The sequence below is a fragment of the Eschrichtius robustus genome, chromosome 3 (assembly GCF_028021215.1).
Source record: "Eschrichtius robustus isolate mEscRob2 chromosome 3, mEscRob2.pri, whole genome shotgun sequence".
Classification (NCBI taxonomy): domain Eukaryota; kingdom Metazoa; phylum Chordata; class Mammalia; order Artiodactyla; family Eschrichtiidae; genus Eschrichtius; species Eschrichtius robustus.
The window spans coordinates 35,978,186-35,995,304 of record NC_090826.1 but is presented as its reverse complement, the minus strand read 5'-3'; the positions used below and the strand labels follow the sequence as shown (position 1 = coordinate 35,995,304).

The 17,119-nt window shown below is 59.8% G+C and overlaps 1 protein-coding gene across 1 annotated transcript in view; it reads right to left on the bottom strand.

Annotated features, from left to right (window-relative positions):
* PTPRF (protein tyrosine phosphatase receptor type F) overlaps window positions 1-17,119 on the bottom strand; it is an 86,020-nt gene that overhangs the window by 28,375 nt on the left and 40,526 nt on the right. Inside the window, exons 7-11 of the mRNA XM_068539705.1 lie at window positions 13,012-13,122; window positions 3,634-3,903; window positions 1,518-2,099; window positions 1,162-1,298; window positions 579-723 (exon numbers count right to left, since the gene is read on the bottom strand). Of these exons, the coding sequence (XP_068395806.1) occupies window positions 579-723; window positions 1,162-1,298; window positions 1,518-2,099; window positions 3,634-3,903; window positions 13,012-13,122 (1,245 nt within the window). The remainder of the gene's footprint in view (window positions 1-578; window positions 724-1,161; window positions 1,299-1,517; window positions 2,100-3,633; window positions 3,904-13,011; window positions 13,123-17,119) is intronic.

Genomic DNA, 17,119 nt, shown 5'->3' with positions numbered 1-17,119 from the left:
AGGAACACAGTAACACACCACACCACAAAGCGGGCTCACACATGGCCTCACGGACAGTCCACCACACGGGTGGCCACACAGTCCCAACGCGGGTCACACGGTCTCATCCGTCCTGTGTGCAGCTGGCTCAGTGTGATTGCATGGCTCACACAGATTCTCATGGAGGGGGCAAGAGGTAGGAATATGGGTAACAGGGAGATGAGATGTGGGGATATGGGGAAGGAAGACGCCCACCAAAGCAAGTCTGGGACACAGTGAGCACAGCAGTCCCTCCACTGAGGGTGGCCCAGGGGGCTAGTGTGACCAGCACCGAGCGAGTGGGAGGAGGAGATGAATCAGAGACATAGAACTTACCTGGGTGGGGGTGGGGCTGATGGAGGGCAGGAGTCGGGCAGGGAGCAGCGAGGGCAGCAGCCGCCTGGATGCACACTAGAGGGCACTTACCTGTCCCTCACTTGGGGTCCAGACTGAGCCCAGGGCCCAGCAGATCTGACCACCCACCTGGTCGAAGGGAAGGGGTATGTGTGTGTCCATGTCCCGCCCAGCCGTAGCAGACAGTGGCCCCGGGAGACACTCACTGGATTGTGCTGTGCGAGCCTCAATGGTGGGGGTGAAGACGCCCACCCCCATCTCGGAGCGGGCAGCCAGCTGGAAGCGGTACAGGGTGTCGGGCTTCAGGTCTTCTACAGTGTAGGAGGAGGTGGGGTCGAAGGTCACCTTGTGCTGGAAGAGCAGGGAGCACTCACTGACTGCCCTGACCTGAAAGGTCACCCCCAACATGGGCTGCAGCTGATCCCTGGGGACCCACCGTGGCTGCAGGGCTGGTTCCCTGCCACGTGGCCACCTGGACCACGCAAGGGCACCTCACCGACCACATGGCCATGGGAACACCAGGGATACGTGGCCCCAGGGAACTTTAGGGCTCTACTGGAGCCACGTGAGCCACAGAGCCTAGGAGACCCAGGACAGACCTAGGGCCTTTGTCCCTGGCACAGGGGTGACAAAGACTACAGAACCACACAGGCCACATGGGCCCCAGAGCCTCAAGGGGCTGTGCCCACACAACCACAGAAATCCAGAAGAGCCTGCCTGGGTGAGCCCACCACAGATCGCCAAGGACCAGGCGGAGCCCTCCCGCCTCTGGCCCTGCTGAGCGCTCACCTGCTGGCCTGCGTCCTCCGCCGCCCAGTACACCAGCTCATACTTGATGATCCGCTCCTGCGGAGGCAGCAGCCACGAGAGCTGGATCCTGGTGTCGGAGTCCGCGTCGGCCTGGAAGTCCGCGGGCTGGGCGGGCACTGCAACACCCCGTGCCCGGCGCCATCAGCCTCACCAGTCACCCCGAGGGCAGGGGCACCCAGGGGAAGGAGGTGGGGGAAGTCAGGGTCTCACCCCCACGCCCGCCCCGCCTCCCCCAGTGGCCGTGTGGGCGGACACGGGCCCCAAGCTCATGGCTGAGGGAGGAGGTGCCGCCCAGCCCTGCCCACCCCAGGTCTGCCCGGCCGGCCAGTGCCTACCTCCCTGCTGTGTCTTGACCTGGATGGTGGGGCTGGGGGGGCCGTCACCCACGGCGGTGAAGGCCAGCACGCGCAGGCTGTAGGTGATGCCGGGCAGCAGGCTGCCCACGGTGGTGAGGAGCCCGGCGTCTGTGTTGTGTTTGTGCCAGGCGCTCAGGGGGCGGCGGGAGTCGGGGGTGTAGTAGACACGGTAGCCCCGCACCAGGCCGTTGGGCTCCTCAGGCGGCTCCCACTGCACCAGCATGGTGCTGGCGCTCAGCATTCGCGCCTGCACGCGGCGCGGGGGGCTGGAGGGCGCCTGCTCCCCCGTGCGCGCCCGCACCGCCTCGCTGGGGGGCCCGCGCCCGATGCTGTTCACCGCCAGCACGTGGAAGGCATACTCCGAGAACGGGCTGAGGCCGCCGATGCTGTAGCGGGTGGTGGCCACGCCGTCCACCTCCTGCAGGGGGCCCTCCGCACCCGCTGGACGGTACTGGATGCCGTAGTAGGACACGGGCTCTGAGTTCCCAGAGTCCCAGGTCAGGGTGACACTGGTGGCAGTTGTCTCTGTCACCACAAGGTCAATCGGAGGCTTCGGCAGAGCTGGGGACAAAGTGCAAAGCTCAGGGCTGCCTGAGGTCATGACCCCAGGAGCCAACCCTGCCCTTGGGATTCATCCAACCGGAGTGTGGTTGAGCCCCACAGCCCACCCTGAAGAATGGCCTGGAAAGCCCTTGGTGACCTCTGAGTTCACTTAGTGGGGGCTGGTGGCCTTGGGTCATTCACTGTCTACCCAAGTCACCTCTAGGACTCCTCGGATCCTCACGTCAGCCCTGGTGACTCACCTAACAAACAGACCCAGAGGGGGCCTGCCCGGGCCCCATGCAGATGGGAGGCACACAGGCTGGGGAGCAGAGATCTCTGCCTCTGCAGCATGTCTGGGCTCCTCCATTGGCAAGAATGTGTAACAGGGGCTGGGACAGGGAAGATACTTCCTTAGGGAATGGCCCTGGATTTGAGAAAGCGTGATGGGCTGCTGGCCCCACAGACCACGTGGCTTGGCTCAAACTGAAGGTGAGGTCCCAGGTCCACAGCCAATCACTCAACAAATAATACTGAGTGCCGACTCTGTGCCAGGCACTGTGCTAGGGCTGAGGACACACTGTCACACAGTCACACCCCTGCTCTCGTGGGGTTTACACTCCAGCGTAAGAGAGAAATGATCAGTGAGTTGATAATCATGGTTCTGGTATGGGTAAGAACAGCAAAAAGCAGGGTGTTGAGATGGAGAAAAGTCCAGGGGTGTTCTTGGATGGGGTGATCGGGCAAAGCTTCACAGAACTGAGACCTGGAGAGCGAGATGGAGCCAGCGATGGCAAGGGAGGGGTGAGGGCACGGCGAAACCGAGGACTGTCAGCCTGCTCGGTTCATGGCAGTGAGGATCCTGGTCTTCATCCTAAAAGCAGCCGGAAGCCACTGGAAGGTGTTTCTCCCTTTCTTTAAAGGGGGTAACATGATCCTGCTTTACCTTTTGAAAAAGATGATTCCAGCTGCAGAATGGGGGGTGGGGTGGTGTTGGAAGGGAGAGTGGAAGCAGGACACCCCAAGGAGTCTGCTCTACATGCGCCTGTCCCAGGGCTCCGGGCGGGGAGAACCCACCCTCCTTGGCTACTGTTTCCCATCCTTCTTGCCAGGAGGCTGGTAAAGCCGAGGGCCTGGTGCTATGTAGTGATTAGAATGGTGTGCGGTGGGATCAAGATGCCCAGGGTTCAGGTCCCTGCTCCATCATTTACCTCCGTATGACCCTGCACCTCAGTTTCCTAACTTAAAAAATAAAATCGGGACAATGAGAGCACCTATCTCCAAGCGTGACACCACCTGAACAAAATAATCTTTGCTTACTAACCAGCACAGTGTCTGCCCCCAGGGACCCAACACCTGTTAGCTATAATGATTAAGACAATTTCTGACAGAAAGCCCTCCCTCCACCAACTAAGGGCCAGGAGGACCCCGAGGCCAGGCACCAGGAGAGCAACGACCCTCAGCCCTGCCTGTATCCCGGCAGCCGCACTCGCCTGCCACGTCCCCTGCTACAGGGAAGGCCACGGGCCATGGCAGGCACACCAGTGGCGCTCACCTTTCACGGTGACCTGGGCCGTGGCCTCAATCATGCCCAGCGAGGAGATGGCCACGCAGGTGTAGTTGGCGGAGCGCACCACGTTGCTGAGCTCCAGCACGTTGCGGCCGACCGGCATCTCATCCTCCTTGGTGAGCTCCTCGGCCCCCATCATCCACTTCACATAGGGCATGGGTGCACCCACGGCGACGCACGTCAGGTTCACGCTGCCGCCCGGCATCACCTCCTGGCTGCTGGGAGGGATGGAGAAACGAGGAGCCACGCGGCGCACTGCGGGAGGAGGGAGAGAGGCACTCACAGCCCGGGCAGGACATGTGGGGGGATGCAAGGGCAGGGGCCCCTCATCCAGGAAGCCCCTCTCATCAGAGCCAAGCCCACCTCAGAGACAGGAGGGGTGGAGTCCCTGGGTCCCGGCTGACCACCTCCCACCCCGCTCTCAGGGACTGTCTGGAACACGAGAGATTCCACAACCAAGCTCCCATTTTACAGCCTAGGAAACTGAGGCCCAGGGTCACACAGGGACTCACTGCAAGGCCTTGTCAGGGCCACATCCCAGGTCGCCTTCCAGTGCCCGCCCCTACCTGCTCCTGACCCCCCAGGGGTCTCCAGAGGGGCTAGCTGGGGCACTAGTGAAAGAGATCCAGGCATCCCAGGGTGGAGGGTCCTCAGAGCATGACTGAGGCAGGGCAGAGGGTCAGCCCGGAAGTGACACGGCCACCTTCTCTCGAGCCACTGCCTCCACCTCCAGACCATGGTCCCAGGGGAAGAGACGAGGGCAGTGGCATGACCACCTGCCAGGACCTCAGCCATGCTCAAGGCACAGCCTGAGAACCCAGGAGTAGGGGAGGCCTCCAGGAGGGACTGGGCAGGGGCTCGGGTTCGGGGCAGGCCAGGGACGTGGTCCGCGGGCAGGATGGGCATGACGATGGCAGTAACATGATGAGGGTGTCAAGCAGACGGCCTTCAGCACCAATGAACGAGGATCTCAAGGGGGAGGGTGGCTGTGCCTGGCCACGACCTCCGGCCTTGGGCTCCCCGGTCAGAAGGTGTTCTGAGCCTCTCAGTCCAAGGTGCAGCCTGGACCCCCCATCCCCCCGCCAAAGTCACAAGCTCGGCACAGACTTTTGGAACATGCAGAGGGAGGGAAGGCAGGCAAGACCTAGCCGTGGGCAGGCATGCTTGGCATGCAGACGGGGCATGCAGCTGGTGGGCAGAGGCCGGGGTGTATCCTTCCTGGGCACCCCTACACACAGGGCTGGAGAAGGCAGGCAGCGAGCCTAAGAGACCAGAGGGGACCACTCAGAGTGTGGGTCTCTGAAGGCCCTTGCTGGGGAGCCCAGGCATGCGAAGGACCCATGGTGCTACATCGAGAGCACCTCCACCACAAGTGCCAGACTGCTGCTCGCACGGCCCAAAAGCACAGAATCAGAGCTCGAAGTAACTGCAGACACCACCTGGTCCAACCTATGACCTCGTTACACAGGGGTCAAAGTGGCAGCCCACAGACCAGACATCCAGCTAATCACCAGGTCCTGCTAATGCACCACCTAAAATATCTTTCAAACACTAATTTCTCTCCAAGTCCACAGGTGACTGCCACCTCCAAAGTCCAAGCCACCATCCTTCCCTGGATTGCTGTACCAGGTTCTCCTCTGCTCCTCCTGCCTTGCTGTCGCCCTCTGGGCCCCCGACCCCGTAACTGGCCCTCCACAAACAGCTGGCACAAATCCAAATCTGCTCATATCACTCCCATGTTAAAATCTCCCGCATGGAGTTTTAAAGGACTCCTCAGCCCAGACTACACCTTACTCAGCCCCTGCCTCGACTCCAAGGTCTCCAGACAGAACCAAAGCACTGCCAGTGCCCCAGCGGGCCGGGCATGACCACCACCAGGGGCTGGGTCTACTTCCCTCTGTGCTCCAGGCTCACTGGGCTCTCAGCGTGTCTCGTGGGTGTCTAGTGTTCCGCCTCCCCCTAGAATCGGCATCCTCATCTTCTTAGGAGAACCATCTCAGCCCCCACTCTTGGTTCTTGGGGTACATGACCCAGATCTGGCTAACAAGATAGAGCCTTCGGACTGCTGTGAAAACTATTAGACGAATGCCCAACCAAACCGTTCAAATATCTGGATCTAGGCCTGCCTAACACTAAATCTGCTTCTACGTTTTTAGTTTTGTAAGACAAAAGTTTCCTTGTTGAGATTAAGCTGATAGTAGTGGGCTTCTGTCACCTGTCCTAAAGCTGGGAGTCTACACTGAATGACAACAGCACATTACAGGTAGAGCAGTGCTGTGCGGCAGGGAACAGGTGGATCCCGGGGACATGGTTGGCAGGAAGAAGCCTCGACAAAGAGCCTCCTTTGAGCACTCCCCGCAAATAGCACAAGGGTGAGGCTGGGAGGCACGTACATGGTGCAGGCACTCCCTGAGCTCTGGCGCTGAGCCTGGAGGGCAGGCCACGGAGGAGAGGCAGGCCTGCCGGTGAAGGCACAGCCCTGGCTCGAGCAGAAAGGCACAGCAGTCTTCTTAACTGACTAAGTGAAGACTCTCCTCTCAAGCCAGTGGCTGCCCTATCTCCTCCTTGTTCATAGGCATCCAAATGGGTTTGGGGGAAGGAAACCACTCTTGAGCACCTCCTATGTGCTGCAGGTTTCCACACCTCCCAGTTACAGACGGGGGAACTGACTGAAGACTGACACTTCGGGGACGTGCCCGAGTTTATACATGTACTAGAGTAGGTCTGTGGGATGAAAAAGCTCACGCCCCTTTGAGGCCCAGTTCACAGGGCTGAGAAGAGAGACCTAGGAGGCTCCACGAAGAAGCTTCTGGGTCAGCCGAGGCTGCCAGGAAAAGACACTTTCCAGCTGACATGAGGATGGGCCTTGAGCCTGTGTCAGGTCACAGCTGCAAGCTTGACTGTGGTCAGTGGCAGAATCTTGGGACCTGATCAGGTCCCTGGACATAAGAACAAAGAGCCCCAGGAGAACGAAGCAGGTCCTTGGCCGATAAACCTTGGGTCCCAAGCTAAGCAGTGCAGGAAACTGACTGGGCTTTACCTCAAATAGTCCCGGAGGACAGGGTTTTCTGTGCCACTGCCAGGAAGCGGAGGCCCCTTGGGAACTAACATTGGGAAGAGTTTTGTTTTTATTTTTAATTTTCCCCCTCCTAGATGCAGGTGGAAGGGAGAACCCCAGGGGCTAAGGTGAGTGAGAGGTCAGATGTGACCCTTGGGGTCATCCCTAGCACCACGCAAGGGCCTCAAGCCCATGGACTCCTGGAAGGCACACCCTGGCAGGGCGCCACACTTCATGCTTTCACAGGGATACACAGCCACACACGAGAAGCCTGGACGCGGTTTCCCACAGCTCAGACTCATCTTCCCCACAGTGTGAGGGAGGTCAGGGTAGGTCCACAGAGGGAGGGTGGGGGCAACAGAGGCGAGAGACTACCTCCTGGGACCCCGAGTGCCTAGCCCCATCCCAAGTGCCAGGGGTGGCTGGCGTCTCCCTGCAACAGTCCCACCGCCACTCCTCCCGCTGTCACAGACACAAGGCCTCCCAAAGGGGCAGGACTCGCCCGGGACTCGGTCTATTGACAGAAGCAACAGCAGGGAAGGAAAAACCAGAGCCGGGGAAAAATGCACTTAGTGTCTAATCTTGAGCTCCAACAATGCCGGTCTATTACCGTTCCCCGTGCATCCTCAGAGCTGACATGTTATAGACAATTTCCAAAACAGGGCCTTGCCATTGCTGGATTATATTCCAGCTGTAACTTTTAAGTCTAATAATTGGAGCTGACAACCCGCTATGACAGGGCGGAGAGGCACCTGGAGACATCGGCATTCAGTGGGGTGACAGCCTAACCGCGGGGGCAGGCAGCCCCGCAATCTGCATTCACTTGCGGAAATTTCTCTGATGAAAATAACACAGCATTCAGGAGGGGATAAGGGGCAGGATCCACTGTATCAAGATAAAATAACTCTTTAATAAATAACCTTGTGGCTGCCGCAGAGCAGTAATTAAATGCCGGCGCACTCGGCACACAGTTTTAAGTAAAGCTGGAAAAATGTAAGATGGACTTATCAGCGCCAAACAAATTACCAGCCGGGCAAATCCCCCCGGAATATTTAGAAACTCATTTATGCCTTCCCATTAAATATTTGTGTACATGCTTATTTTTGGTGGGACCACGGACGGGGAGAAGAAGGGACAAGGGACTAGGAGGGTGGGGGAAGGGGTGCAGGGGGAGGCGGCTGCAGGCTGGGCCCTCTCTGCTGATGACTGTTTTCTGAACCGCCCCGGCAGATCTGCCCGGTCAGCGAAATGGTGTAACTGAAATGCCCCAGAGCTCAGGAGTGCATATGGATGGATGCTCAGGGCTGATATCTGAGCCGAGGCCACAGCCCTCCTCCCGACTGGCTCCCTCTCCCTCGTGGAGGAAACTCAAGCCGCAGAGAGAATGCAACAGGGGACCAGGTGGCCCGGGTCTGCTCCCTGGGGCTTAGCCCAAAGCCCAGTAGACAGGAGAACCTCCTCTGAGCACTCAGACCATGTGACACAGGAAGGACCGCTAGCCCCTACTGCTGGTCCCAGGACTGGAGGTAGGGGCCTGGCCCTGGGGGTGTGAGACTGCTCTGGAATGGGCTGGTGGAGTCTCTAAGAAGCGCTCCCCAAACTGCGGCTGGGCCAGGGCCTCTTGTAGGCTCCCACGTGGGCCTCCCTAAATGGCAGTTGACCGTTCAGTCAGGTGTGAGCTCTTGCTCTGAATGCCCAGCATCCAGCATGAGACTGAGGAAGTGCCAGCTGTCTGGGGGGCTCGGGCAGAGAGAAGGGCCTGGGGCAGGTGGGAAGACCCTCATTTGGATCTGGTCGGAGACGGAAAAGACAAGTCACTGGGAGACTTCCTCAGTGAGCCAAGATGGTGCCACCCACCCAACACCCCGGACCCTAAACTCAGTAGGCAGAGCAGGGCTGTTGCCCATCCGGCCTGGGAGAGGGGCTCAAGGACAGCGCAGACTCTGTAGGACTTTCGCCCTGTGCTGCAGGATCTTGAGGGGTGAGCTCTTTCTCCATTAGCCTTTCCCCTTCATCTTTCCAGTGGTTTCGACTGAGCTTGGACAAATGTGGGTTTTAGGTGAGGGGGACTGTGGAAGGCCCCACAGGTGTGCATAAAGCCCTACAGCTCTTACTGCACAACCACTCCTGAGCTCCACCTGGAGCAGAGAGCTGGCCTGGCCTGGGCACAAAGGCAGGGCCCAGTCTCGTGCCATGCACCATGCCCACTTGACCTCCCCAGCAGGGGAGCCCAGCTAAGGGGACATGCAGACACGTGGGGTGTCAGGGACCCAAGCAGCAGAAACATGCGGGGCAGGGGGGCCTGCCCACCCACCACTGGTCCTGCCCGCCTGCCGCCCAAACAGCGGAGCGCAGAGCCCAAGGGGCGGGCAGGCCTGACTGGGGCCTGAGGAGATGAACAAGCCCGCTGTTCCCTACGGACAGGAGCGTCCCGTCGATGGGCGAACTGTAGATGGATAAGAAGTGAAAAGGACCAACCTTCTCGCTGATCTGAGAGATGAGAGTTTGGGTTGATGGCAGAGTGCGATGAGGATGAGGAGGAAATAAAAAAAAGACAAGGAGAAACACAGAGAGAGTAAAAACAGGCCAACCTTCATCTGCCCACACAGCACGGAAACGAGACAAGACTCTCGTGCCCCACGCACACGCATGTGCCCGCAGGTGCGCACGGACCACGCCGCTCACAAAAGACTCAGGACTCATGGAGGACACGGCGGACAGGGCTGCGTCCCGCTGGCAGGCACCAGGTGCCAAGGGTGGGACAGGGAGGGGCGGGAGTGGGGCACAGGCAGGCCCCCATGCCTCACACGCACCTCAAGGCTCGGACAGACCCAGTGAGCTGAGTTCTGGGGTCAGGGCCCACCCAGCCCACAAACCCACCAAGGCACATGGGCCACTAGAACCCCGCCACCTTGAGGCAGCCCCACGCTGTGTGGCACCAGAGTGTGAGCAGCTGGTCTGGGAGCCTGTAGGGAGAAAGGCCGTGGAGCCATCGCCCTGTTTAGAGACAGCTGTGGCCCAGCGGCCAGGTCCCTGCAGAGAAGGGGGAAGGGTGGGGCCAGGTAGGCCAGGCTCTGTGGGAGGCGTGGCTCCTCCCTGGTGCCTGGCAGCTGTGTGTCCTAAGAGCTGGAGGAGAGAGACGCTGTGGATGGAAGGAGAGAGTGAGTCACTGGGGGAGGGAGTCGGACGGAGAGAGGTTGGTCCACCCAGCACGCCTGGGCATGCTAGACTGTGGGTGGAGCTGCGGGCAACTGTGAGCAAAGTCAGACGAAACTGGGTGATGCAGGCCCAACACGGCTATCCCCACAGCAGAAGCAGCTCCGGACTGTGTGCCCGGCACTGGGCCAGGAGCGTTACATGCACGGTCCCATGAAATGCAGCAACTGCAGGTCTCAGAGAGACAATGGGAGCCCCGAGTCTGGGGGACAGAGGGACGTGAGGTGGACACTGAAGCCAAATCCGAGGAGGAGACACGGCCTCAGGCCCTGTGGGCACGGCCGAAGACAGTCAGAGACGGATGGAGATGACAGCCAGCGCGAGGCTGTCTATCCAGAGCAGTGTTTCCTAACGGGGGGAGGAGGATCCCCCCAAGCGACACTGGGCAAGCTCTGGAGACACTGTGAGTTGTGACAAGGGGGTGCTACGGGCACCTAGTGGGTCAGTAAACATCCCACAACGCCCAGGACAGCCCCACACAGCTAAGGGTTACTGGGCCCCAAATGTCAATGGAGCTGGAGTCCACACTGACCCGGATGCTGAGGCTCCTGAAGGCTGGAGCCCAGTGGGGGCCTCCCAGTGGCTGCCGCTTGGCTGGGAGGCAGGGGGGCACAGGCCAGTGGGCAGGCCAGCACTGGGGGTTTCTCCATGCGTGGACCACCCACAAGCAGGGTCCAGGATACAGAATTTGTGGCCAGCACCGCAGAGGCTGTGCCAGAGGAGCTGGGGTTGATGGGCCCTCAGCACTGCTGGGGGCAGAAAGCAGGGGCTTTACTAGGACTGTGATGAGGGGGTGGACCCCAGAGGCCAGGGTCCTAGGAGCAGGGCTTTCTAGGTGTCTAGAAGTCCAGAGTAAGGCCTGTCCTGGGGCTACAGGGCAAACTGCTCTCTGCAAAGCAGGGCAGGCAGAGATTCAGGTGGGGCCTGGTTATGAGGCAGGTCCTAGGGACATATTTAGAACTGGCCCTTAGACACCAGGGCCCACAGGAATGTGTGTGTGTGTGCATGTGTCACAGAGAGGGAGAGACAAGCCAACTGGGGTTGGGACACCCTGTTTTAGAATCCCTAGCAAGTGGGGCTAGAACTAAAGGAACCCTTACATTCCCTGCCCAAAAGGCCTGTGGAAATGGGCCCAGGAAGGCAGTTCAGGAAGACCTGGTGGAAGGGGGGATGGGCCAGAGTCCTGCCTGAGCTCACCACGTGTAGACAGTGGGGTCCCCACAGAGAAGGGTAAGAGGGGCTGCAGGTAAGAGCCTCCTGGTCAGTGCCTGAGCCACCAGCTACAGCAGCAGCCGAGCTCAGCTCATCCAGAGACCCACTGTCCTGCCTCAGGGCTAAGGCTGGTGTGATGGTGACTTTGGAGAACTCTGCCCAGCCAAGACGACAACGCCCAGTCCATCCACCTTGGGTCTGGGCCTTCTCCTGCCTCAGTACGGCCTCTGCAGCTCTGCCCCAGGAAACGTGCCCATATGACCGCACCCGTGCAGCTTGCTTGGGATGCACAGCGGCTCTGCCGCGCCTCTCCTCTCCCTGGTGCAGCCACACGCAGTGAAGGACTTTGTTGCTGAGGCCCGGAACCTCCACATTCTCGAGCCTATGGTCTTTCGGAAGAAGTGCTTGGTCAGGCCCACACAGCAGTTGGAGTGGTCCGGGTGGGAGGAGGCAGGTCTTTGAGGAGGGTTGTTCCAGCTGCTCCTCTCAGAGGGGACGTGTCAGGCCCCTGTGCGCTGGTCAGAAGCTCTGCTTGAAGCAGTGTGGGGGAAGGCTGTGCAATTTACAACACTCATCTTGGCCATTTGGGTGGCTTGCACGCTCCTGGCCTCCATGCCCTGTTGCTGCTCCTTAAGACAGGCCCTGGGTCAGCTCAGGGGAGCCTCGAAGAGCAGAACAGCTGAGAAGGGGACCAGTGGGGACCTCCCATCCCATGCCCCTAATTCCGATGAGGCATCAGGCAGTCTCTGAAGCACAATCTGCCCATCACCTGTGGCCTCTCGGGATCTTGTGCCCTGACACATCACAGCCCCTCAATAAGCACGTGGTTGATGGCCTAATTCTCTCTGCCCTGTCTGACCATGTGGCCCTGAAGAGTGGGACAGGCCACTGCCATTGCCCTGCCCCATGCTTGGCCCTGGGCGGACAGGCAGACGACACCCTTTGCGAAGCTGCACTAAGCACTTAGCATGATGAAATCATCACTGCAAGGAAACTGCATCCACTTTCCTTTACAAATCCCTGGAGTGGAGACGGTTTCACTTTTAATGACGCCCATCTGTGAGGGAGGGTTAAGTGGGGGGGACGGCAGGGGTAGGAGGGGCGCCTAGGGCCCCTCCTGGACACCGTGCACACAAAACCCCGTGTTCTCAGGAAGGGGTAGGTGGCCAGCTTTGGTTCCCCTGGGGCTGTGAGCATAACAGACTGGACAGGCCAAAACAGTCCCCATACCCTCTCTGCTGGGTACCCGGACTTGTGAGAGTGTGGGATCCACACAGTTCCAGCAAGGAACACCTAAAACACACTAGGTGCTCACCTGTAGGGGCTCAAAGCTGCCTCGGCCTGACCCCCTACACAGGGTCCTGGCTGATGACAAAGCACAGCTGGCTCCTCCTCCAGGAAGGCCCCAGGCAAACCTGGTCAGAAGGCAGGTACACCTGGCCCGGAGCCCACCCTGCTGGGGTGGGCAGGACACACTCAAGGAAGACCAGGCAGGTGTGTACACGTTCACACACAGACATGTGTGCCTGCTCTCACACACACACACACACACACACACACACACGCACGTCTGCTCGGAAGGCTCTAGACTCCTGTGGGGCTCTGGGCCCATGAGGCAGGACCTACAAGAGATACAAATGCTCCCAAGAGTGTCTGTTTCCCAAAGGGCCTGCGGGAGGAAGGCAAAGTCGGGGCGGATGTTAGGAGCTTGCCCAGTGGGAGCTGCTGCTGCTACGGCCGCTGCAGAAAGAGGCGGAAAGGAGGAGAGACTGGGCCCACGGCAGCCCGGTAAGTCCACACCAAGGCTCGGGGCAGCAAGCCCGGCAAGGGCAGCTCAGCTCTGTAGAGTCAGGGCTGGGCACCGCCTGAGTCCTTACCTCGCACATACAGGTTGGCGGGGGCCGAGTAGCGTGTGCCTGCGGAGTTGGTCGCCACACACTCGTACTTGCCTTGGTCCGACTCCTCGCTGCTCTCAATCTGCAAGGCACCTGTGGGGACACAAAGACAATGGTCAGGCCTGCGACCCGAGGAGGGGTCTCGACAGCATCTGCGGCTTGTGTTGACCAGATGTTGCAGACATCAGGGCCACACCCCGGCACTGGTGCTGCTTCCGGGAAGCTCTCCCTGACAAGCCCGGAGGCCTCCTGGCCGGGAACGGAGGGTCGTGCTCTGGAGCACAATCCCGCCCCCCGCGCGGTCCAGTCGGGCCTGCTGGCTCGGCCAGGGGCTCCACCCCACCCCCCAACTCCACTGAGTGCCCGCCACACTCTGGCTGGTACTGGAGCCTGTTTGCCAATGAGCACCCCCATCAGAGCATTGCGGAGCCGGGCGTGGGTGGGACAGCCTGTAGACCGGCTGGCCTGGGACCTCTGAGCGTACAATGCCCTCCTCGGCAAGACCTGAGACTCTGCCGCCCACCAGAATCCACAGGAAGGAAGAGGTGGCCCTGGGGGCCCGGTGCCCAGCAGCCTCTGCTCCCAGCACCCAACCTCCCCCCCACCCCCCCACCAGCCCCACCCATTCCGGCTCCTCTCCTCAGCCTGGTCCTGCTAAAGTGCTTCGACCCATCACGGCTCCTGCATAATTCAGGAGGCTAATGGAGGATGCAGCTCCCACTCGGGCCAGCGCCCTGAAGGGCTGCTCTGGCCACAGACGGACAGACAGGAGCCGGGACCGGGGGTGCCGCTGAAAAGGACGCTCACAGAGGGTGGAGGAAAGGGCTGGGGCCAGTCCTGGCAGGTCCAGGTCAGGGAGGCCGAGGTGAAGGCGGGGTGGGAGATGGGGGTGAAACCGGCCGACTTGGCCACCTCCAGCCCTGGCAGAAACGCCTGAGATCTCTGCTGGTGAGAGCACACCGGGCAAGCCGTCTGTGACAGGGAACATACCGAGGCACCAGCAACACCCACTCCCTGGAACAAGCCGACAGACAATCACACCCACACAGGACGGTCCAATGGACAGTTAACAACCCCACAGGACACAGCCTGACAAAAACCACTGCCTGCACAGACCTACCCCTCCCAGAGCCCAGGCCAGCTGACAGTCACGCCCACACAGGACACACACAGAACTGCCTGACCCCACCTGACCTGACCTGACCGGAGCCACTAGAAGAGTTCCAGGCCACGCTCTCATGGCTCAGGCCCCAGGGGAGGGCCACTGCGTCTGAGCTACAGCCCCTTCACCGCCCGACACCCCTCTTCCACCACCCAGACCTAGGGCAGCAGGAGGGGCGTGAACAGCCAAGGGGCTGGGAGCTGGAGGTGGGGAGAGGGGTGCCCAGGCTGGGCCCTGATACCAAGGGAAAAAGGGCTGGCCTGCTCTGTGGTCCTGGGCAGCCCTCCCCACCAGCATCAGGGAGTGTGAGGGCCCAGGGCCTGTGCCAAATACCCATCTCCTGCGAGAACAGCCCCGACGGGCACTCAACAGGTCACGTTTATGCGATGGATGGACGCTGTCACAGACAATGTTCATTCAAGCAGGTGGGGCTCAGGGCCCTGGCCAGAGGGAGGGGGGCTATATCAAGGTCAGCTCAGCTGGGGTTAGCGGGAGTCCTGGCAGCTGGTGCCACAGGCAGGAGCAGGGAGTGGTACCTGGGTGGGATCCCTGCTGGGGGAAGAGGCTCCCCTGCACAGAGAGCCAGGACTGGTCAAGGGACCCAACACAGACCCTGAGCCTACTGCACACAGAAACCCCCAAATCTGGAACCAAGACCAAGACCCAGCAGCGGGGGCACTGAAGAGTCAGCATAGGCTGAGAGGATAGGCGGGGGGATCCGGAGGCTGAGTCCTGTCCTCAGCGGGTGATGGACCAGATGCACCACAGGGGAGCAGCTGCTCCACCCAGCCGCGTCTTCTGTTCCAAGAGCAGCCTGGCCCTGCACTCTGAGGGTCTAGATGCGCCCAAGAATACTGAATAAAAGCCTCATGGAAGCAACCATTTTACAGGGTGCCTGCTCTGGGCCAGACACTGCCCAAATTCTCTTCCTCTCCTCTAATCCTCACGACCCCATGAGGGAGTTGGGGCCCTGGCCCCGACTTAAAGAGGAAACAGACTTCTGAGAGAGAAACTGAGTTTTTAAAGGAGTTGAGGTGAGTCAAACTCGAACCGGACCTTTGAGTACAGTCCGGGCTTGGAACCGCAGAATGTAGGGTCCTGCTGCATGAAAGCAGCTGGGGCCGATAGGTCAGAGGATCCATCAGGCTACCTAGGATCCTATTTATTTCTGTTGTCATCCCAGCCTCTACATTAAAGTCTTAACTGCGCGTCCCTCCTAGCGTTTGCTGAGCTGGGGGATTTACAGGGGGATCCTCATTCTACTACAGGGCTGGGATGTTAACAGGGAAGTTAGTAATAATCGAGGGCCCCAAGACAAAGAAGGTTCTCAACAGGGAAGGCAAGGCTTGGTCATGCTCCCCCACCTCATGGGAAGACTTTCTGTCTCTGGCCAGCCTTGAGGACCGGCGCCTGGCTTCCCTGCAGGAGCCAACAGAGCCCCTTCTGTGGGGCTGGCCTAGAAGGCCTGGGCAGTTGGGCTTCCAGCCCCAAGACAGGGATGAGCCAAGTATCTCCACAATCCAGACTTGCAATGGATGAGTCACAGGAGGGGATGGCTGAGAGTGGATGTGTGTGGTGGCCGGTGGTGCTGAAGGGGCTGGAGCTGGAGATGAGGAGGCTGGAGAGGTCGGGATGGGGATGGGGGAGGTGACGGACTGGACTGGACGGGATGGAGTGGTGGTGGCGGCGGGTGGCGAGGCGTGGTGTGGCGAGATGCACGGACAGCATTCTTACCTCTGATTGGTGAACCACCTGGCGAGGTAATTTGAATGCAAATAAGATCAGAGAGAAGCATTAGTACAAAAGGAAGGAAAGCCACAAAAAGCCAAATCAGATAAAATAAAACATGAGAGAGGGCCTTAAATACACAGAGAAGTTGAGGCGTGGCTTAGGTGTGAGCAAGCACCAGGCTGCGTGTAGGCAAAGCTGTGTTCCCCAGGTCACTGGCACGGCTCTGAGGAGGGGGAGACTGAGGCTGGGCCAGCAGGGCTGGGGGTGCCAGGAATCAGGGTGGTGAGTCAGGGCTCCTGCAGACTCTGCCGGCTGAGCTCAGTGGAAGGGCAAAGTGAAGAGAAGAGGCGATAACCCACCCTGTAGGGCTCCCCAGATTCCACAGGTGAGTAGGATTTCAAAACAGAGCACTTACCCAAAGCAGGGCATTTAAGCAGACCAAAGAAATGGCTAAAGGGAGAGCTCACCTCAGGCTATCACCAGACCAGCCCTCCACAAACACACACACCAGTCCCCTACTCACCACCCGGTGGCAGACCCCTGTAAAGCCACCCAACCTTGCTAAAAACCGACTGACTGCAGAGTCCCCCCACCTGACTGGTGAGAGCCAGGGGCCATTCCCCACCCCCGCCCCTTGCCTGTTCATTGCCTTGTAACCCTGGGAATCAGCAGCCTCGAGAGCCAGATGCTCACCCTGCAAATGCCTGGTGTGGGGCTATTATGAGGTCTGGACATGCTCCCTTCCCAACAGGGACCCCCTCTTCTACCACTGCCCCATCCAGAGGAGTGAGGGGCCTGTGGGCAGGCCCAGGTCAGCCCCGTCCACCCTGCCCTTCTCTGCCCACTTCTGGGGAGGGAAGTGTACAGGGAGACAAACACTGGTTAGTTACTATCTCACTGAACCTGAAGACAACCACTTAGGAGGAATTATCCATCTCAGCAAGAATGAGGAAACAGAGGCTGAGGAACATTAAGTGCCCCAAGCCGAAGGTCACACAGCTTATGAGGTGGCAGGAACTAACCAGGTCTGGCTCACAGCCTTCCCACTGGACACAGAGGCTGGAGACAAGGCCAAGGCAGCTGCTGGGACCTGGGCTGTGTGCAAGGCACACAGAGGCTGTCCAGGAAGAACCATCATCACCGTGATCCTCCAAGCGTGGTCCACGGATCTTCAGTGTCCCGGAGGCCCTTTCGGGG